The 24077-nt window shown below is 27.4% G+C and overlaps 2 protein-coding genes across 2 annotated transcripts in view; both read left to right on the plus strand.

Annotated features, from left to right (window-relative positions):
- The window catches only part of LOC113364027 (guanine nucleotide-binding protein G(o) subunit alpha), a gene marked incomplete in the record, with an annotated part of 295478 nt that overhangs the window by 37663 nt on the left and 233738 nt on the right, over positions 1–24077 (plus strand).
- LOC113364153 (probable cytochrome P450 49a1) lies at positions 3–12960 on the plus strand (the record flags this gene model as incomplete). Its single annotated transcript, XM_026606634.1, has 10 exons — positions 3–73; positions 174–290; positions 604–680; positions 910–1111; positions 1319–1475; positions 4010–4179; positions 6312–6390; positions 10995–11084; positions 11116–11229; positions 12785–12960. Coding segments are annotated over 10 exons (1188 nt in total), but the record flags the coding sequence as incomplete, so codon positions are not given.

The following is a 24077-nucleotide window of genomic DNA, read 5'->3' on the forward strand; positions in this document are numbered from 1 at the left end:
TGCCTTCTTTGCATCACTATAAAGCAGTGCTGCGCAAGGATTTTTTTGGTAAAGACGCTGGTATCATCGGAGTGTAGTAATAATATTAATTTAATTATGGACTCGTAGTATTTTCGATGTTCAACATTATTATTTAATAATATTGATTAAAATTATAATTAAATATAATGCAGGCATGGTGAAAAATGGGACGCATTTAGAGCCCAGGTTCAACAACTAATGTTGCAACCTGCAACTGCAAAACGATTTGTTGGACCTCTGGATGAAATTGCAGGAGATTTTATGCAAAGGTAATGATAGTGGAGAAAAAAATGATAAAAACTTTTATTAATTCTTCTATATATAGTTGATCGAAATACTACTACATTAGAGGTAAATATTTATTAGTTATTTTGTTTAAACATCCGCTTGTATGAAAATTCTAGAGAATTTGCTTTCCAATATTTATATAGAATAAATTAAATCAAACTTATGTATGATTTTTCTAATATATTTAGTTACATATATAACCTATATATGAAGCTAAGTTATTATAAAAATTATGGTATGTAATGTAATAACTTCATTCGAGCAAATACGTAATATATAAAATGAATTTTGTAGAATTCATGAGATGAGAGATGGAAATCAGGAATTACCTGGAAACTTTTTAGGTGAACTATATAAATGGGCTTTAGAATGTGAGTATGAATGCATTAGTTGAATACATTTTAAATTAAAGTTTTCGAGCTTCAACTGAAAGCACGTATAACGCTCATGGCATATATAATAAAGCTTTTTATACTAAACCAGCACATATTAAAAATGTTGGTTCACGTTAAACAATAGATCATCACGACTGTATTATAAATGGAACTTTATTATGCAAACTAGGTATTGTTCAAAATAATAATTCATTTTTTAATTTAGCAATTGGACGGGTAGCATTAGATACAAGACTAGGATGCTTATCAAGGGATTTGGAACCAAATTCAGAACCACAAAGAATTATAAGCGCTATAAACACATTCTTCTGGAACGTTGCTGAAGTGGAGCTTCGAGTACCTCTTTGGAGAATTTATCCCACGAAGAGTTATAGGAAATATATAGGAGCTTTGGATGAGTTCAGAGAGTAAGTGCTTTAGAATAGGTTTTTATATCGGGATTATAGATTATAGTTCTTTTTATCATTTACGTAAATCATACAGTCAATGTATGCTTAACTATAGGACCAGCAGCACATTATATATAATATAATAGAACATTAGGTTCTGTTAACTTGATAGCATAACATTCCGAATGCATTAAAATCACATTAAGCTATTTGCAAACACTACAGATTGTGCATGAAGTACATATCGATAGCGATGGAAAATATGGACAAATCGAAAGCCTCTGGTAATTACTCTATAGTTCAGAAAATCCTAAACGAGACATCAAATCCAAAATTGGCTGCTGTTTTGGCACTTGATCTCCTACTGGTGGGCGTAGATACGGTAAGAAATAATAATGATTTATATTATATGTACACAATAGCATTTTAATATATAAAGTTCAATTATTTTTGAAAACATATCTATATGTTTTTATATAAATTACAGTGACTTATCTCAGTTATATTTCCTCTAGCCATATGTATTTGGGCTTTTAATTCAACACCATGAATTTCCTATATAAATAAGCAATTGGGGACTTTGCAAGCAAATATATGTCTCCATAACTAATTTTAATAACCTGCCCTCGAGGTTATTTAACCATGTTATAAATTGATCGTTATCTTATTCATATGTGTTCGCCTTTATATATTAATAACGCTTTCAAATCGAACCCCCGTAAAGCTCGTAAAGTTGCTTCATTATCGTACTTCGTAATTAATTATGAATATTCACGCGAGAAAATCATAGATAAAGTTGTTTCGTTAGTATCGATTTTTGGGGAAATATAATTTAATAATATATTTGTCCGACACGCCTATCTAATGAGTTTGTGTATATAAGGATTTAGTGAATGTCGAACGAGGTGAAAAAAATTCCGTGATATAATTGTTTGTTTCTAAAAATCATTATTTTTCTTCGTTGTAAAAAGAAAAGTAGAAAATTAATTGCAGATAAAACTGTTACAATCAACACTACAGTTGACTAAAAATATTGGCAGTAGCATAATATTGGAAGATTATAAATATAAAAATTTATGTTCGAATAATATTACTAGTTTAATAGATATTTATTCATTTCCTGGATTATTACTAATAAAATAAATAATTCGAAAACATATTTATATTAATTTAAAACATTAATCGAAACGATAATATAAGTATAATTTTCACATGGGCCGCGGTATCTTTATTAGATAATTACGTTAAAGATGTATCAAAGAAACATAATGTAATAAAAAATTTTTTTTGCCAAAGTTCTTGGAAAAACACTATGTTTCATGTCATACATATATGGTGGACATGCCCTTATTAAAACTTTTTTTTCCTTCTACCGAATCGCATATGTCAGACAAATATGTCAGATATGGCTTATGTAGAAATTCTTAGCGTCAGACACATATGACTGACGTAACAATTAACGGGTTGAAGTTAAAGTTTTTAAAAAACCAAATAAAATGCAGCGATCAAAAAATATTTTTGTGTTTATATATAACAGTCAATGTACCGAATTAAACTATATTTATAAAAGGTATGTATCTCAGCATCCAGCTAAAAATATACAATAATGAGTATAAAATTAATAACACATTTTTAATCAAATTCCACGTAGCAATCAGAAAAAAAGACTAGTACAATTATTGTGAAGAAAAAGCATCTTAAACATCTTAAACATGTTTAAGGCATTTTCTCCAATACAATTGTATTAACGCTTTTCCTGAGCAAGCAGATTCTGATTAGAATTTTGTCATCATTAATAATATTATACTTATTCTAGTATAATTTTACCTGAATCATAAGATACATATAGTTCTTGAAACGTACAGCTTAAAATAAATTTTATATTTTATTTCAAAGCAGTCGTTATTCAATTATTGCAATCTTATGTTTCAACATGAAACACACACGTGTTCGCACAAGGTGTATTAAAAAAGTAATGTAATTTGAACAAAAAATTGTCATTTTTCAATTTATTTTTCTAGCTCTTCAGATTTAAGTCAAAAATACCATATATATGTATTTGGGTGGTCCTTAAAATGGTCATTTTCGAATTTTCTTGCTCCCATGGGCTCAAATGGTTCCAAATTGATAAAAAACAATTCTCTGAAAGTTTTAAGTCTTAATATTACCGTTTAGATAGAGTATTCGTATGGAAAGAGCATGGAAAAAATTTTAAAATTAAAAAAAAAGTGTTTTTGGTATAACTTAGCGATAAATGAATAAGTTTTATTCATTCATTTGTTCGCTAAATTACATCTAAAAAGCATTTTTAAAATTTAAAAAAAAATTCTATGCTATTTCCATACAAAACTTTGATTGAATTGCGCTCTAAGAGCAAAAAACTTTCAGAGAATTGTTTTTTATCTATTTGGAACTAATGTTTTTCAGGTGTAATTTAGCGAACAAATGAATGAATAAACTCATTCATTATAGCTAAGTTATACCTAAAACATTTTTTTTTAATTTTCAAAAAATTTTCCATGCTCTTTCTATACGAAGTTTGATTGAATTGCGCTCTATCTAAACGTTAATATTCAGAGCTAAAACTTTCAGAATTGTTTTTTTATCAATGTCATTTGAGCCCCTGGGAGCAAGGAAATTCGAAAATGACCATTTTAAGGACCACCCTAATATATATACATGTATATATATATATATATATATATATTTATATATACAAACGAAAACTATCCTTTATGTCATCTGATACCATGTACGATGTACATAAACCGCTATCATTTATACCAAATGCCATCGACCTTTTTCCAAATTCTCCATCGTCACGAATTTTTCATGTATCATATTATTTCACAAAGTACATATACGTTATCGGTCGATGTTTTAGCCATTAATTCAACCTGGTCTTTTCATATTCAGACATCTGTAGCCATGACTACGACCATATATCAACTATCACAGAACCAGGAGAAGCAAAGGAGACTACGCGATGAATTGAAATCCATATTACCCACACCGGGCACCCCGATCGATGTTCAGGCTTTGGAAAAGATGCAGTATCTGAAAGCCTGCATCAAAGAGGCTTTGAGGTATGTTTAGGGTAGACCAGAAGGATACGATAGTCGATGTAAAATTATTTTACATCGAATATGAGAAAAATTTAAGAAATATAGATAAAAACAACGAATTAGTCAAAAGACGAATGCACTACATTTTCACCATGGTCATTTGGGCACATCTACGTTTTTAAGTTGGAAACACTACTTTCGTTCATAATAATCTAGGGTATAGAATACTAAGTATAAGATGTTGACCATGCGAAAACAAGTGTTTCGAATTTATGGAAAATGTTTCGTGAAAAGTGAAAAGTTGTTTCATTATATCATGTGTTCCATGATACTCATTAATTGTGCTACACAAATTAATTTCTAGATCTTTTGTATGCATAGACAAATTATTTGGAATGTGTAAAATTAATTCGCTAGTTTCGTTAAAGTATTTAACCCTTTCGATTCGGATGCCGCCGTATTGTATTACTCCAATGTACGAGTGGAAAGGGCCTTATGCTAATTTTCATGAAGTTGTGATAAATGTTGATACACCTTATACTCAGTATTTAATATCCTATGTTTTTATGAATAAGAGTACAGTCAATCAACATGTTTCCAATCAAAAAAAGTACTTGTGCTCTCAAACGACCATGATCAAAAAGTTGTTGCAAAAGTTCTTGTCAGAAAGCCTGGGATTGTAATTAGAGCAATTTCATAATGAAACGATGCATCTCCTATATATCCAACATGTTTTACATATTCAGATATTTACTTAAAGAGCATCATCTACAAATTCTGTTTCTATCTATAAAGCAAAAAGGTTTCTTTTTTCCAACGTCTATACCAATAATATTCATTTTTATTTTTTTCCTTGATTAAATAAAATAGGTATCTATTCTTTTATAAACAAGCTCTTGTCAATTATTTATGATAAGAGAAATTTATTACTAGGGGTGAATACTAGTAGCAAAATATAATAATTCATTCAAATATAATTCTATTCTAGCTATGATATGTAAGCACCTGGAAATAGAACAAAATTTTCATTCCACGTTTTCCTTCAACGTCATTGCATATAGTAAATTTTAGTAGAAAAAATGACAATTTACACCAAAATATTATTTCAAGCTTTGATATGTCTCTGAAAATAGAATGAAATTTCCATTTCGCATTTTTCTTCATCGTGCGGAAAAATACAACCCATCCGGTTGCAAAAATAAATTCAGGCCGCAAAAACTATTTTCTGTCCTATATATAACATATATATGTGTAAAACTTTAACAAAATGAAAATTATGACTTTTGGAAAAAATATTGTCAAATAAAGTAACAAATTTTTCATTTCCTAGATTTCTTATATAGAGCAATGTTGAGAATGGATAAAAAATGTTCTTAATCTTATCGTAAAATAATGGCACGTACATGGTTAAAATTTTCATAAACGCTTCCCAAATGATTAAACACAAAAATAATTATTTTTTGTTTGGAACAAACTAGTTTAATATTACTAATTATAAATTTACGTTAAATTTTAAAATGTAATATTTTGAATTAAAAATTTCCCATAAATCTTGCTAAGATAATGTGCAACTGGATATCAAAGAATAAGAAATTCGACACAAAAAGCCACATGTAATATTCAAGAATAGATATTTATTTATAGCGTCCCAGTAATGACTTGTAAATGATCTTTTTCGAACTCCTTATCGATATAATGAGATTTTTCCCACCTGAATCGAAGAGTACTTGTATTCCTAATGTACAAGATGCTATCTATAAGTAGAAGGCGAAAAAACGAGTGAGATGTATAATATAAGACGTTGGCTGCTATTCTATTTAACTTTTTATCGACTTGTGACGTATTCTGCAGTCTGGCTTGTTTTAGTATCGTTTTTATAGGATTTTTTGCAACGATATGATAATATAGTGCCTAATGAATAGATAACAATAGACATAAACTTAATTAATGCTACAAAAAAGTACTTAACACAAAAAATAAAATTAACTTACGGGTGTACTCACAATTACGTGTAACAAATTACATTTTTGAAAGAAAGATAGCCTATATCTGCTAAAAAAAAAATGATTGAAAGTAATAATGGAAACTTTATATATATATATATATATATATATATATATATAATTATATTATCATATTATTTATTTCTATAGAATGAAGCCTGTTATTCTGGGAAATGGCAGAAGCTTGCAGTCAGAAGCAGTCGTAGGCGGATACAAAGTTCCAAAAGGCGTAAGTGATTCTATTTATTCCACCTATATTTTAATTAATTCTCAACTTCACATGCTGATCAAATATTACAATTATAATAGAAACTCGTCACAACAACAATTTTGTTCAGAAATGCTCACGTTAATATTTAATCGAAGGAAATTTAACAATGTGCTTCAAAATTATTTACCAGAGTAAGAGACTTTGTGTAGCAATTTTCCAATTAGTAAAATAAAGCTGACCGTCGGACTTTCTTAGAAGTCGTTTACAGTAATGGCCATGAGAGTAAATATTAATTCAATTCTGTGCTTAGACAACGAAACGAGAGCTTTCAAGCTCGTAATAATCAGAGAGCTGAAGGAGAAAGCAAGCTTTATCACTCTGTACAAATGATATGCATTTTCTAGGTTATTATTCATTATTGCTCCTGAAATCTTAAACAATAAGATATTAAAATATAATTTATGGAACATCAAATATTTCTACTTCAACCAAATGTTTTATAATTCTGTGATACTATAATAATATGTGATCAATTAATTGTTTCATAAATCATAAGAGTTGATACAAATGCTTCAATAAGCCATTTGACATATATACATAATACTCCAAAAAGATTCTTAGATGGAGCGCATATCTTACAATAAAATTAAGGGGCTAATTCTGCCGTAAAATACACTAATGTTATGCCAAGGATATGTTACGCTGCTTTTTTTCATATAAAATGGTACTAAAAACTGACAAAATGCTATGTGGTTGCTGTGCAGTTAAGCTTTTTAGATATAAAATGTACAAACGCCATTTACTTGTATGAGTGAAGTTATATTTTATGTGTAAAACAATTGATGGCACAACAAATACATAGCATTTTGCCACTTTATAGTACAATTCTATATGAAAAAAAAACGCAGAGTAACATAGGCTTGCCATAACATTGGTCTATTTTAGGACAGAATTAGCCCCTAAATTACTTTTTATAATATCCAATATATACAGCAAATTTAGTAATCCTTCTTTCGGAAAACAAATCATTCAATCAACCCAGAAGTAATTTAATCAAATTTTGGTTGCTTTATAAAAATATTCATCCAAAACACAATCTCTTGATAAGTTTATTCTTATTTGATAAAACCAGTTTCAATTGAAACCTTATTAAATAAAATATATAAATATTTTGGTTTTTGATACAATGAGTGTTTTTTCGTTCTAATGTAAGCTAAACATCCACCAGTGTTTCGTCTATGAATATATACAGGCGCCCATTTAAACTTACCCGTTACGGCAATAAATTATTCAAAGAAAGGCCGTTTTGTGCGGATTGGGTGTTGCTAAAAGGACTGAAGAACTTGTACTTCGGGTTATCTCTGGGCAAATGTGGGCGATTCTATTCGATACGCACACATTACTACTTATTTTCATTTGCGCACACAGCAAGGCGCTCAGAATCCGTAGGATAAACAAGTTGAAATAGACATGTGTTACAGTGTTCGGCTTGGGAATATGGAAATGATATAGAATTATTTTATTTATAGTAAAATTATTCAGAAAACGCATTTTCAAATTACTTGACATATTGCAGTTCAAAATTTTCCTTCGTGATAGAAATAGACAAATAATTGCGAAAACAAATATCAATTCTGATGAAATATTTTGATATATTGAGCAATCATGACAGTTAGAATTTTATCGAAAATTTATTAGTTCTCTTTATTCGAAAGATTTGACGTCAACCAGCACATGTATATAATTTTAAAAAAAAATCCTAACTTGATCGTACATGCTTTAGGTAGAAGGTTATCTGAACGTGTAACCAATATAGGACGGATATTAATTCATAATAATAAAAAAATAATTCTTTTTGTGACACATATCCTAGTTTAGCATACTATATACTATATACTAAATGTATAATATTATTGGCGACATCCGTTTGGCAGCCTGTGTGCACGAGTGTAGCCTACACCTGCTTCAGTTTTTATCACTGTGCGAAAGATTAAAGAGAATTCTAATTTATTATTTAGTGTAATTTGTTTAAGTTTTGAATGAATTTTTATTGATAATTATTAAAAAAATCTTAATTGGGCGGGTTGTTGGCTCGTACAGCAGCGTCACACGTGCGGAAAATACACTAAAATTTCACTGCCTAAAACAGTAACATGGCTGTAATCGTGTTGTAGCCATTAAATAAATATATAAAAATGTCACAGTTATTAACGCTTAAGATAATACATATATATAGCTCCTACCTACATAGTAAAATAAACAGGTCGCCTTATAATTAGACCAAGTCCAGCGAATCGAATGTTGCATTGATTTTATCACTCTGCTCAATCACTAAATTTACACTCGGAAGTGTTTACGAAATGTTTATTAAATTATGAATTATGTTAGATAACAAAGTAAGAAATCAAACTAAATTAACAAAAACGCAATTTTGCTAAACAACAATTAATACTATCAATCAAACTTTGGTAACAAAAAATATGATTTTACAAAGTGGCACCTAGTACCGGACATTTCAAAATAACCAGCATTGAACACATATGTAGCCATCTGCATAATCTCGAATGTCTTCACATTTGTGTTTGACGAATATTCTTAGATATTGCAAAAAAATCACTAATTATCCACTCAGGTGAGTCTTGACGCGTGCCCCCCGCAACCCTTTCACTTCTATTTTGAAATAAAAAGATTTATACTCGCTTAAAAAATACGTGTTAAATAGAGTGTCCGGCTTTAGGTGCCGTTCGGGGTTATGGGACTTCCCCCATAACCTAATTTCTAAGTTAGAAAACACGTTCGAAAAATTCATATAAATTAAAAAATCTTAAAATAGTTTGTGTAACAAATACTTGGGTGAGTTAATGAGTTAATGGCCCAGGGTCATACCTGCAAAAAATACTCTCGCTAGCTAAATTTTACCATAGCCTTAGATGTAAAAATGTCGCAGTTATTAATTAAAGCTTTTAAAATTAGATATTGTTCTACGAGTAATCCGTTTAAGGTTTTGAACAGGTATTATTTCTAGACCACAATTATAAGTCTTTTTGAATAAAATTTAATGCGCCTGAAGTGGAAGCTACATATGAAGTGTCAATAGATAGATATATTTCATAAATAAAACTTCATTATATTTGTGTTTATTGGAACTGGATAGACCCAAAGTATAAACAATATTAGTTGAAAATTCCTTGAGAATACCAATAAGAACTAAGATAGGCCAAGTAAATTTTTTATTAAGTCTTCCCACGATTCCTCTGACCATAAAACTAAGCATAAATAGTGTCGAACCACAAAAAGCGAATAGAGCCAAAACTGGAACGCATCCTTAGGTCACGCTAAATCATAAATTCTCCTCAGCTGCTTTTGCAGAAGATAAACTAGCGTTTATTCCATTGTTCGTACGTGCGCGAGCGCTTCATACACTAGTATTGTAGGAAAATCTACTATTCCCGAGGCATATAAAGTTTTGGCCGACTTTTTACAATGAATTACATGTGCACGTATGTTCGGGATGTCCGTAAAAGATTCATATTTTCCATCTGAAATACAACTTGCAACTTTATTTCATGCCATTGTATGTGAAAGTTTGAAATAAAATAGTTGGAAGAGAAAGATTGATGAATGCTGCAAGTTACCTTTCAAGAAAAATTTAAGTTTTACTATGAAGTGTGAAAAGAAAATTATTTTATTGATGGCCATGTGGTAAATGTTGTGAAAATAAATATTTGTAAGAGCGGAGATGTCGGAAACACTCGCAACAAAAATAACAATATTAATAGATTTATAAAATGTATTATAAGTAATTGAAGAATAAATATTCTATATGAAGATTTATAAAGACAAAAAATAAGAATAATATGTATATAAATATAGATTAAAAGCAGATTTACTGATCAAAAATGAAAATGCTGATCAACATAGTCATCTTTTTAGGCAAGCTTAAAAAGTCATTATTTATCTCCTTAAAAGTACCATATCTATCAATTAATATCAAATATACCAATTATTAATAATTATATTGGTTTATATTAGCTTGAGGAAGGATTTTTTTGCAATATCTAAGAATATTCGTCAAACACAAATATGCAGACATTCCAGAATCTATCTATCAATTAATATCTATCAATTAATATCAAATATACCAATTATTAATTATTATATTGGATTAGATTAGCATGGTGAAAGGATTTTTTTGCAATATCTAAGAATATTCGTCAAACACAAATGTGAAGATGGCTACATATGTGTTCAATGCTGGTTATTTTGAAATGTCCGGTACTAGGTGCCACTAAAGTTTGATGGATAGTATTAATTATTGTTTAGCAAAGATTGCGTTTTTGTTAATTTAGTTTGATTTCTAACTTTGTTATCTAACATAAATCATAATTTAATAAACATTTCGTAAAATATTTTTTGGTTTATTTATAAATAACCTTAGGTGTCCGGCACTCGGAGACTTTTCCCTACTTATAGTAGGGGTAATTTAATTTTTGTTACAAATTATTCGTTTTATTACAAACTACCTGAATTCATAATATTATATTCGTTGCAAAAATATTTTGACTATATCTGCTTATAAGACTCCTGTCAAGTAACAATGAACATAAATCTCTTCCCATTAGACCCATGTGATTTTCCCTCACTACGTTGTGAGCAATGAGGAGAGGTATTTCAAAGAACCAGAACAATTTAGGCCCGAGCGATGGTTGAAGGCCAGGAATGCATGCCTCACGCCGACAGGAGGCCAGGACGGAGGATCAAATACATCCTTTCGTTTCGCTTCCGTTTGGATATGGAAGGAGGACTTGCTTGGGCAGAAGATTTGCGGAAGCGGAATTACAAATATTATTAGCAAAGGTAAGTAAAATAATTAAAATCCTGATTAATTTAATAATTTTTGATTAGTAATAAAATTGAACTTAGATTAATCTCAACACGTTCGCGGACTGGAAAAGCTTCGGTACAAAAATTGAGTCATTTAATTTTAAATTGGATGTGATATCCAAATTTGATTCGGAATCAAGGGTAGTCAGATTAACACATTTAATCGCTAGTATCTTATACGTTGTATGCTATAGCATTCACGTCAAGTATTACCCTTCTATTTTATGGACATTGCTTGCCCAAGCTCATTAGTTGCTACAGAAAAAGGCAAGGTAATACGAAAATACCTAAAGAATCTGTCATAACCATGATAGTCTAGTTCGTATAATTATAGAAACGTAATTTAATTTAAATTAAATTCTAAATAATTGACTTTAAAATTTGAATGCTATTGCATTCATGTCATTCTGCAGCACAATTAAAATGAATGCTATAGTGCAAATATTCTAATGAAGAGATAAATATTTCTATGATGTTTACATAAAAGATTTTAAATTTTTATAAAATATGTGGTATAGAAAGAAACAGTTATCAAGAGCAACTGAAAATCAATATTCAGTTCTTGCATATTCGTATATAGTTATTATAATAAAATTTTATTTATTAAACAAGGTTTTGGATTATCAATATTTGCTCGAAAACTATTGGTATTTGTTAAGTAATTGTATGAAAAACATTCAGAAGTAATCAGTAATATTTTGAAGTTACTTACTAATACAAGATTTTAAAAATTTGAATGGCTCGATTTGTGAATCCTCACCGTACAATAATGTAAAATCTTACAGAAAATACTACACAAGATCATAATAGGTATCAAAATCACTAATTATCATAATAAGTATCAAGAAGTTATTTACTCAATATTATGTAATAAAATTACAGTAATCAATTAACACGTAACTAGAAAAAGCTCGAGCTTTTAAGCTTTCAGATTCCAAAAATTCATTATGAACATCGAAGAAAAAACGCCAATTTCTATAGCACAAGAGTAGTATTTACTCGATAATCTGTGTTAAAATTATAGTAATCAATTAATACGTAACTAGAAAGAGCTCGAGCTTTTGAGCTCAGCTTTCAGAAAGTCATTATGAATATCGAAGAAAAAACGGAAATTTCTATAGAACAAGTGTAGCTCACAAAGTTTTTCACTCAATATTCTGTATTAAAATTACAATAATCAATTAATGCGTAACTAGAAACAGCTCGAGCTTTTGAGCTTTCAGCTTTCAGAAATTCATTATGAATATCGAAGAATAAACGGCAAATTTCTATAGCACAAGTGTAGCTTTATGAACGTAATATAATAAGTTTACCATATTTTATTTTTAATTATATAACGATTTTATTAAAAAATATTCCATTAAATGGAGGAATGTTGAAGCCATATAAGCACTCTATTTCAATCGAATTAAAATATTAAAATTAAACCCTGCAATATCCATTTGTAGCATTATGTGTCACTATAATACTAGTATTAATTATTTTAACATAATATTATATTTTATCTCATCTGGTTGTTTCATTTCAGATTTTCCGAAAATATGACGTCCAGTACAACTACGGACAATTAACATACAAAGTATCCCCTACATACATTCCTGTGGAGCCATTGAAATTCAAATTAACTGAATTAAGTTAGAAATTTCGCGCATATTAAATTATTTAATTACATAGAGTGCAATAATTCACTTAGATATTATATATCATGTTAGGTCGTAATTTATTATTATATTTAACATCATACTCATTTTAGGAAAAATATTTGCAAGCATATTGCTTGTATTTATTGTGTAAACATTTTGGATCATTAGAAATGAGAATTTTCAAAAATGTAAAATTTAGATTTATCATTATTATTTTAATGAGAATAGAGGTAATGATTTAGATATTGAAAAAATTTAGGTATTGCCATTAGTCAATAAATTATTCATAAAACATAAATCATCAACATCCAATGCCATTCTATTATTAATTTACTGTAAATATTGTAAAAAATGTGCAATAAAAATATAATAATAACTTAAAAAATTATTCATCTATTATATAAACCTCTTAGTATTACATACTAAAGTAAAATAAAAGCAAATATCATATATTTGAAAGTAATTCATATGAAAAACAAATCAATAGCAAGAAATATTGGTCTACGCAAATGTTCATTAAATAAGCTTCAATACTTAAATTAAATAATTACAGTTTTATATTTTTTCCCGATATAGGTAAATATTAATCTCATATTATAAGAAAATAAAATAAAATAAAAAAGGTAACGAATTTAGTAGAAAATGATGTTTTTTCAAATAAATCGAAGCAGCAAAAATTATTTAGAATTATTATCATCAAAACTATTTATTTGCTAATAATATACCAAATTCAGATATCGGGTATCTGAAGTTTAATCTATAAAATAATAAAATTAAGTACAACATCCAAAATACGTAATGAAGTCAATTCTTTTACTATACGGAACTATAATTCGTAGAATCCTATAAATATTATTATAGATGAAAAACGATCTAGATTCATAAAGCACAAAATCTGTATAGGTATTTATTTAGAATATAAATATTTAAAATAAAATTCGACGTATCGTTATATTGAAATGTCATAAACAGATATTTGCTTACGAGTTGCTACGGGCAAAATCTACGACTGATGTGCAGCAACCAGTATCTCATATGAGATTAACTCATTGTATTATACAATGTCACAAATGTACCTGATATCATACACATATAATATTGTTGTAATAAATATTATACATCAAATTTATTTATGCCTCGATTTTCAGGCACAATTACCTTTAATATATCGAAAAAAAACCGAATTTTTCTACTTCAAAAGAGACACTTTACAATTTATTTTTCAAGGCAATCAATAGATCTGCTACCCAAAATGATCATATTTCATATTACAATTCTGAATCAAAAAAATATGCATAGATAAACTTGATGTAAAATAAACCACCAAAAATTGAGTAAAACTTTGAGATTCAAATATATTTTATGAGGTAATAAGTTCTGAAACAAATAAATATATGAATGCATATATCCAAAAATTGTGGATTTTTCATTCCATTTCGCATTTTCAAAAACTTTCACATAGTGTCTTTTCTTATACTTAATCATGAAACATTTACATATTTGTCGAATAAACACATTTAGAAGTTTTACCATCAATAGTTCATCCAAAGAAATAAATACTCCTGACTATACACTGAATTCGAGCGAAAATACTCGTAGGAAATTTAGACATTTGTTTAGGAAAATTGCACTTGTTAATGAACAGTTAATTTTAAAATTAATTATAATAAATAAATTACATATTAATTACGTCAAAATAAACATGTTTATATTCTAATCATCGACATCACAAACGTCTAAATAATAATGATAATATTAATTACATAATTTATTCATTTGAATTTGAATTTTATCAAAGTATATTTAGCAAGCAGTTATAGTAGAAATGAATTACTTGTAATAAAGCTATAACTCTGATAATAAACCTGTAACTTTTCTATAAAAATATTTGAAATAAAATGAAATTAACTAAAAGTTTTATTTTAGAGGATGATGATATCTTTGAATATACTTCATAAGCATTTAAATTTAAGTATCTAAAGGCGGGCTGAATCGTAAATGAAAGACTTGTTAAATATTGAAGCTATCTATAACTGTTCTAAATGAAATAATCTAAATGAAATTATGAAATTAAGCAAAAGTTCAAGATAAAATTTTATCGATAAAAATATATTAAATATTTTCCCAAATTTAAAATTATGACCGAGATGCACAAAATACTGCCAACGCTCTGATGTTTATTCTACAAAATTTCATAAATTAACTAAAAATTTATCAAGATTATTATTATTAAGATTAACCAAATAATTTATATTTATTGCTACAGAATTCAACAATTGTTGTATATATGAAATTTCAAGACGAATGTATTAAATTGAGCCTTAGTTACTTAGATATTAAAGAAATATTTAAAAATCTGGCAACAGGAAAAATGTATCACGGATTAAATCTAAATCAATCAAAATTTTGTTTTAATGTTAAAAGATTATTAATAAGAGTTTTAATGTTATAAGATTATTAATAACACTTCATTTATAATGAATGAAATCTATACTTGCAAATTTATAAAAAAAAAACAATCAATTTAACGACATTGTTATGGTATGTGGAATGTTAAAGTAGTTTTTTTTAACTAAATCCCTAAAAACAGTTCTTTTCTTTTTCACATATAAACGTTTTCTAACTAAAACGTAGAATTAATTTGAGCTTTATTGCTATTATATAAAGTTCATATTAAATTACAAGCACTCACTGTATACTCCTCCGAAACGATTATTCGGATTTTGATAAATCTTTCTGAAGTTTGTTAAGGAAATTTTCTAGGATATATGTGATTATAAAGTACTGCGATGTATGTGCAATACTGTAGAAATAAATAAAAAAAAAATGCAAAAAACGACATGTCATTGTTTGCATTGAAAACAAATGAAAACTATCATCTTAAGTAACAAATGAAAACTATCATCTTAAGTAACAAATGAAAACTATCAGATTAAGTAAAATTAAAATTAAAGTGTGATTTTGTAGTATTGTATGAGATTTTATTGTTACTCGAACCCAAATAAAACAGTAAATAAAAAAACTCTGCATTTAATATAATTCCTAATAAAATTTTAGTCGGCCCAAAACTTAATAACTTAGAATATTAAATTTACACTTTTACTCAAACATATCATAAACATGTCCTTCTTGCATTTATACTGAAAATATGCTAATTCTCTATTCAACAGAACCAAAGTAAAATCTTAAATACATATTTGTATTTTTTTGACTTTATGGATCAAGAATAAGAGAAAAAAATATCTTTGAGTATCTAATGATGTTTTACTCAATTTTCGATAATAAATATTTCCTACATCTAATAAAAAATAATTTCCACTTACTATTTAGCCGAGTCGTTCAATTGGTATTCATTGGACCGTCCAAAGCAATTCTGTACCCCGCTGTCGGACCAAAGTCGCTTCATAGCTGCTAAAAGTTCCTCGGAAAATGCTTCTGTATCCTCCATGCGTTGGATTACGTCAAAGACCATTTTGCCGTCCGTCTGTTAACACAACGATAAATTTAAGTGCCGAATAAACATTCGATATTAGTTTAATATCAAAATACAGAAGATACCATGCCAAAATATGCTGGGACAAACTCCTGCAGATTATTTGGATATGGTAGTAAAGGTCAAGTTTAAAAAAAAACTGGGGGTACAACATACCACACATCAAAATTCTTACGCAACACTAGATAATGAACAAAATCATATCAAAAATAATAAAATATTGTGTGCTATTTAATGCAAAAAGAGTACTAAAATCAACAATTTATTAGAATTGAGATGTAAGAATAATAATTAGATTCAATGCTTTTGGTTTAGTTTCAATCAAACTATTTAAATAAAACTTTAAACCTTTTATCTACCCCTGCGGGGGCAACTTGACTGCCATAGCGGTCAAATAACTTCTGTAAATAATTACATAAATAAATTAAATCAGTGATAAAAATCATAATTATAATTACATAAATAAACTATAAAAAATGTTCTAAACCATTTAGATAAGCGTGCATATTCATTTTTATCACATATTTATGACCATTGGAATAATTAGTTTTGAATCTAGTCATATAAGCAAAAGTATCTATAAATTGCATATATATATATATATATATATATATATATATATATATATATATATACTAGCAAACCCGGCAAACTCCGTTTCACCACCAGATGGTTTCATTTTATTTAACATTTCGTTTGGTGATTAAAAGATGAAGATTTTTTTTTGTTTTATATTTGAAAACAAAAAAAATTATTTCATTTCACAACAGTAATGAATTTATTTCGATTACATAAATGACATACATAAATATATATGCCTCATATTTAGCGATTTTTATTTAAATATTGGTGATAATTTTGTAATAATTCAATTCCAATAATTACTATTATATATTATTAATTATTATACTCTCAGAAGTATTTCAAGGCTCGTCCGTGGTTTAGTAGAGCTATAGGATTTGAATCAGTGGTTCAAGTTTTACACCCGCTTTTCGAAGCCTGATGTCAAGTAGTGTGACATAAACTTTTATTTGGAAATGTAGATAGTAATATGTTTCCAAGTGAAAATACATAGTCTATTACAGAAATACATACATATCTATTACAGAAATTGTAATAATTGTTATTTAAAAGGCATTCAAAACTTAGGGAGTCCATAACGTTCCTAACTTTTTATAGAATTATAAGCCAAAGGTGGACGTCTCTTTATTTGATATAGGAATTTTCATCATTACAATTTCCCTAACTCTAATGACTTCTAATTTGATGCAGAAAAACCAAAGGCTATTTCCATGTGAAAACATATTTCATATTTTAAAATGTATGAATAAATAATATATGTATCGGCTGAATCCTTCTGGCTACTACCTCAAAAATACACCATTATTATCTTATAGAGAAAGTTCGACGTTTATATTATGATTATAAAAGAGGCCATCAAAACAATGTGGAGAAATGTTTTGGTAGCATGAATATGATAATAATGTTATCATAAGATTGCAAATATTATTTACAAGTTAAAACAAAAACATTGTGCAAAATACGCGATAAACATAAACATAATGCCTATCAAACGTCGGACTAATCTTTCAAAAATATTATTAAATATTTTGGATGCCAGAAATTTTGTAAATAGCATTTAGCAAGTATAATTTCATCAACTAATTTGAAACGCACTAAAGCCGACTAGACTTTTGAAATTGATCTGAAAGGTCAGACAGTCACACATTGTTATATTTATCAGTAAATATGATACACTTATAATTCAAGAGTCAATATTTTAATAAAGTCTAGAATAAGAATAAATATTATAAAAATTATCTTGAGTAAACTCTTATTTACCTTAAAATTACACAAAGGTGTGAGCTTTTTAGACGGTGCCATAAAACTTATACAAGTTATGTGTGTTAAGTATTATGAGTGAAAGAATTTTTCGAATTTTAAAAATTACCTAATTTATTTACTTTTTTATACATATCTAATATGAGAAGTCGCTATTGGATATTTGGTAACTAAAAGATATTAAAAGTTGCATCAGCGTGACTTATTGTTAAGAATAGTAATATTTGTTAAAAAAAAATAAAGAAGATGGTCTCTAAAATATAATATATTTCAAATTTAATGCCGAAAATAAGAAATACTCGTAAATACAATAACAGTACGAAAGCCAGAAACTAAATAATAACTAATAACTTTTCTTGATATACAATAGCTTACATATTTTCATAAGTATTACTTAATTAATTTTTTTCTTACAATTAGTTCTTTTATCGATATCCGACGTTATTTTGAAAAAATTAAATTACACCACTGAGAGGGACGTCATCCCCAGGGAAATGGCAAAGGAGTCTAAATTATTTTCACTTTTGAATTTGAGAGTAAGATAAACCTAATTTCAAAATTTCATACGAATTGGAACACAGTAAAAAAAATTCAGACCCAAAACGCTCCAATAACTTGAGTAAATATTCCGTATCCGATAGCAAAAATATGAAAATACTAACATTTGTATGTGAAAAAGAATAGGACTGTTTATAGGGTTTTCCAGGCAATTATTCGATTTTTTTTCGCCGTAAGAACCATCCTTGGATTTCAACGAACATTTAAAAAAAAAGAATTGGCCAAATTGGTCAAGGCGTTGTTGAGTTATGCGCTTACCAACACATTTTGCGATTCATTTTTATATTATAGATTACCGAAAAACTCACTACTGTTGTTAAATTATGAAATTTCTCGTAAACTGAAGATTTTCGGTTTACCAACGCTCTTGAGCAAAAAATTTGATTTTCATGCAAATTATACATGTTTTGTTATAAAATAACGCAATTTATTAATTGTTTTATTGAAATGTATAGCTCGTTGTTTACATTAATTATTTTTGTTGTAGTAACTGAATATAGGGTTATTATATTTGTTGCAGTTACTATATATACAACTGTAATACACATTTACTCAAATTAATATTTAATTATCTTTACCAAAAATACCGGTGGAAACGCACGCATCGAAAACACCTTACCTGTAATGCAGGAAAAAAAAGTGGCTGACTAAAAGATGAAGCTATTATTACATATAGTCCCATGGAAACATGGTCTCGTGTAATATTCAAGGCGAAGATATTTTCGGGGATATTTATTATACCCGCATACTATAATATGTACCTTGTGAGTATATATTATACGTATCTTGACGTGTGAATAATCAACGCACAATATTCTGGGATATATGTAATATGAACAATGCTAAATGGTTTTTCTATCATTTTCTCATGGAACGAAGACTATATTTAGATTGAATTGAAAACGAAGTGTCATTTTGTTAATGTATTTTTAGTAGAATATAGGTGAGAAATAGAATAGAACTATAAATATAAGTAGATATACATATATCTACTTGTTCAGGAAACAAACACAAATTAATAAAAAAAAATCCAGGTTATCCAGGTTATAAAATCGATCACACTTAGTATTGAGTAAAAAACTTCTCTTTAATTTAATTTTATTATATTATGCATTAGAAATTACGTAATTTCTAACAAATAATATAGAAAAATCAAATGAGGCATAATAATAATTACTGTGTTTATATGATCTATCTCAGTTAAAAAATAAATTCTTAATTTTTATTAATTAATATCGATTTTAGTTACAACTGCTAACAAAATATCAAGTGACTATGGATAATATTTTGATTAAAAACAATAAAACAAATAGAGGATAGTTGTTCGGACGTATTTTCGTTTTATTATATTGGCCATGAAAGTGACAACCTTCAGGGCATTAAGCTTTACACGGAATGGTTGCTTCCCCTGGTAAAGGGGGTAGCGGAGTGTTTTAATTTAAGTAATTGTTTATTTCTAAAAGTAAAGTCCGCTTAACAACATGTATAATAAATAATAAATATAAAATATATCTTCTTTCATTATAACTTAGTGACAAATCAGTGATTGTAATTAAGAACTGCAACAAATACATAATATACAAACAAATCAGTGTTTAACACAGTCCACAGCTACAAGGGTTAAACCCAACAACCTAAATTATCGAAGGAGAGTTTTAATAAATTTCATAACTATGTAACATAATTAGTATATAGTATTTTCATTAAAAAATAGTAGAATATTGTAGTAGTTCATAGTATTTTCATTAAAAAGCTATGGTGACAAGATTCTTATCCCATTAAATTATAAATATCTAATATGTTTTAAAAATGTTATTGCAAAGAACATCAAAATTTTCAAATTTAACTATTTCAAATTTTATCTTTATGCATTTAACATTTTTTTATACAACGAGCAGTTCTAGCAATTTATCTTGAGCATGATGTATGACTATGCTGTATATTTAGTATACAGTGTGGAATTAGGAAAAATACCTAATTAAATTATCCAAAACCCAGTCAATTGAATTGATATTAAAACTTTTAAAATATCCATGAACAAAAAAGAACATTTATATTATTTAAAGAGATCTTTGGACTTTTTGGAAATATTACAGTATGTATTTGCTAACGTAAACACTTATTGTTCTCACAATTTCTTCTAATTACCCCAGAAGGCATAGAACTTCAAGGTTCTTGAATAAATAATAGGAAAAGAATTATTTATTATTCGCGAGTTTCATTCTCTGGAGAAACTACTGAGTTTAATTCTATTTTCATTTAATGGACTGTTTGCATTTTGCTCTACAGCAAAATAGTTTTTACACATATACGAAGAATTAGATTAAAGAGAAAGAGTCTTTTGCTAAAACAATATTCAATTTCTTCTGCTTAGAGAATTTTTTATAATACCGAAAAAAAACTAAACAATCCAAAGTAAACAATCGAGAAAACCAATAATCAATATAATAAGTTGAGTACACAAATTTATATGCCATAGGCGCACAAAACTGTGCTAGATAATATTCACTCTATATTTTAAATATAATATTTTATAAACTATACAAAATTAAAGAAATAATTTTAAAAAATTATGGTTGGTAAGGAAAACTTACAATTACAGATCGATAATTAAATTTCAATAAACATTTCTAATAAATGTTAATGTATACATATTTATCATATGTTATTTTCAAAATGACTGTGTATCTATTGCTATTAATAAAAATACATAGTCACTTATATTTCTGAGAACTTTGAAATAATTTAAATTTTTTTTTTATTTACATTTGTGAATTACAATCTGTCGTTCTTATACAAGTAATTTTGATGATTTAATCTAAATCTAATTATAAAATAAATAGTTTTGTCAATCATTTAAATTGATAATATTTCTGGTAATTATCAAATGATTTTATTTCTCGACCAACGACCATTATAGTTAATGAATAAAAAAAAGTGGCAAAAATATTGGCAAAGTACAAAATTAAAAAAAGAATTACAATATAAAACAAATATATTAATTTTAGATTACATTTAAATATATTAATTTAGATTACAGATATCTGATAAATTTGTTAAATCGACTGAAAGTTAAGTAACTTTTTTGTACACATTGTGATGAGTATTTTTTGGCTTAAGAATTCTGTTTGTTACTTTTACACTTGGAAAACCATCACCAATTAATATTAATTTCACAAAATTTTCATGTATGTAAGAACCTACTTTTGACACCATTGAGTTAAATCATTATTTCAATAATTTTGAAAATTATTTTGGGCGGCACTGCACACTGGGTAATTTTTGTGTCACGTGCAGGCCTGTTAAATATTTAAATTTTACTACGAGCAATTTTAATTTTTAATTTTTACGAAACGTAATACATAATTAAAGTGCCAATGAAGGTGCTTTTTTCAACAATATACAATAAAAGCAGTTTAATATTTCTCGAATTAATGATTTTAATTATATTGTAATTTCTGTGAAGTATATACCATAGAGCGACCCGAAAATGGAAGAAAATGTAGAGAGGCTTTAATTCTTATTTGATGTCTTAAAAATCCAATATAAAATCCTAAAAAGGAAACAGGTTCTGATAATAGCAGTAAAGATCATTTACAAGAACCGCGAGCGAATATATTAACATAATCACCAAATAAAATCCCAACAGCTTCTTATTAGAAAAGTAATTATGATAATATTAAAATTAATTAATATTTTATATACAGCTTCACTTTGCCGTACTTACCACTGACTTTTATTTACTCTCGCCCTAAGAAGGAATGAAGATATTTTCGAAGGTTATTTTTAGAAAATTTCATTAAGCCAATATGTATAAATACTGCTTCTTGATAAAGTTTGTTACTTGCTTACTTTAAATTAAACAGTCTATTATAAAATTAATAATAAATAGTAATTCAAAAAAAAACTATTGCGCCTATAAAACGTTCCTGAATCAATGTCCAGTACAGTTAAATAAGATGATAAAAAAGCCTCTATGTATGTCAAAATTTTGGATAATTCCGAGCATTAAATTACCAAATGATTATAACATATAAATTAAAAAAGTACAGGTACAACCTTATTGAAATTACTATAATATATGGATGTGATTCCATAATTTAATCAGTCAATAACAAAATAAATATACTAGTTAAGAAACACTAAATCGCGTATATGATCAGATGTTACATCAAAAAAGATAATTTTAATTAATAATTTTTTATAATTCCAAGTTATAATTTGCAAAAGGCACCAAAAAAAATGCAAATCGCGAGAGACAAGAAAGTGTTAATGCAATAAAATCATCACCATAAAACTTAAAGCGTTTTATCCTTCCTCAGAAAAATTTTTATTTCAAAAATAGTATATTGAAAACGATATAATACTTTCTTTTCCTTTAAATGGCATAGCTCAAGTTTCTTTGTCTCCAATTAAAAACTTTTTCAAAAGTTCAGACGTGCATGCTCCATAGAACTTAATTAACTTTGTAGATCAAAGAATTGTTCGAAGCTCTTCCAACTATTTTGCTATTTCAGGATAAATATTACACAACAGAATTTTTCAATTCTGCTTTGAGAAGTATGTGGCATTTTGAGCAAAAATATCAAAGGGCGAAAGAAAAATAATATAGGGGGTAAATAGTGTGTTAAATTCAGCGTAAACTATTGTTTTGGTATTGAAATATTGATTCAAATGTTCAAAATCTATTTGCAAAACGTGACTTGTAAAACCATATATGTCATATAAGTATTGCAAAAAAACAACTAATTGTAAGTATAGTTTAAAAAAAGTGCATAATTTGTTTTTCTCTACATTTTATTTTTATGTGCTAGTCACTATTGATTTTATCTCCAAATGTAAAAATGCAGTTATAAACAACTGAATAAAAAAACCTAAATATGCTATTTTAAATGTGATAATAATTTGTTTACATACTGCAAATATTATTCCCAGATTTTCTAACTGTTTATTAAAATACACAACACTGTAAAAATACAACGATTAAATATATATTTATTATCACGTTGGATTTTTAAAAATAAAAATATTTTATTATCACTGCCATAAATATATTTATTTCCGTATGCTGCATTAAATAGAATTTTAAATAAAGAATTAATGGTCAATTTAAAATTTATGGTTTATATAATATTGAGTACATATATGTAATTTCTGTATTAAATCGTTTATTGCATTTTTATGACTCAGCATGTGAAAAATTTAGTTATCTTATCTATATGAAAGTGTGCTGATATGCAATATATCTAAGTGATGAATAACGGAATGAAATATTTCGTATATTT

The sequence above is a fragment of the Ctenocephalides felis genome, unplaced genomic scaffold (assembly GCF_003426905.1).
Source record: "Ctenocephalides felis isolate EL2017-DRISC unplaced genomic scaffold, ASM342690v1 CF-g0.4_SCAFFOLD_00845, whole genome shotgun sequence".
In the NCBI taxonomy this organism is placed as follows: domain Eukaryota; kingdom Metazoa; phylum Arthropoda; class Insecta; order Siphonaptera; family Pulicidae; genus Ctenocephalides; species Ctenocephalides felis.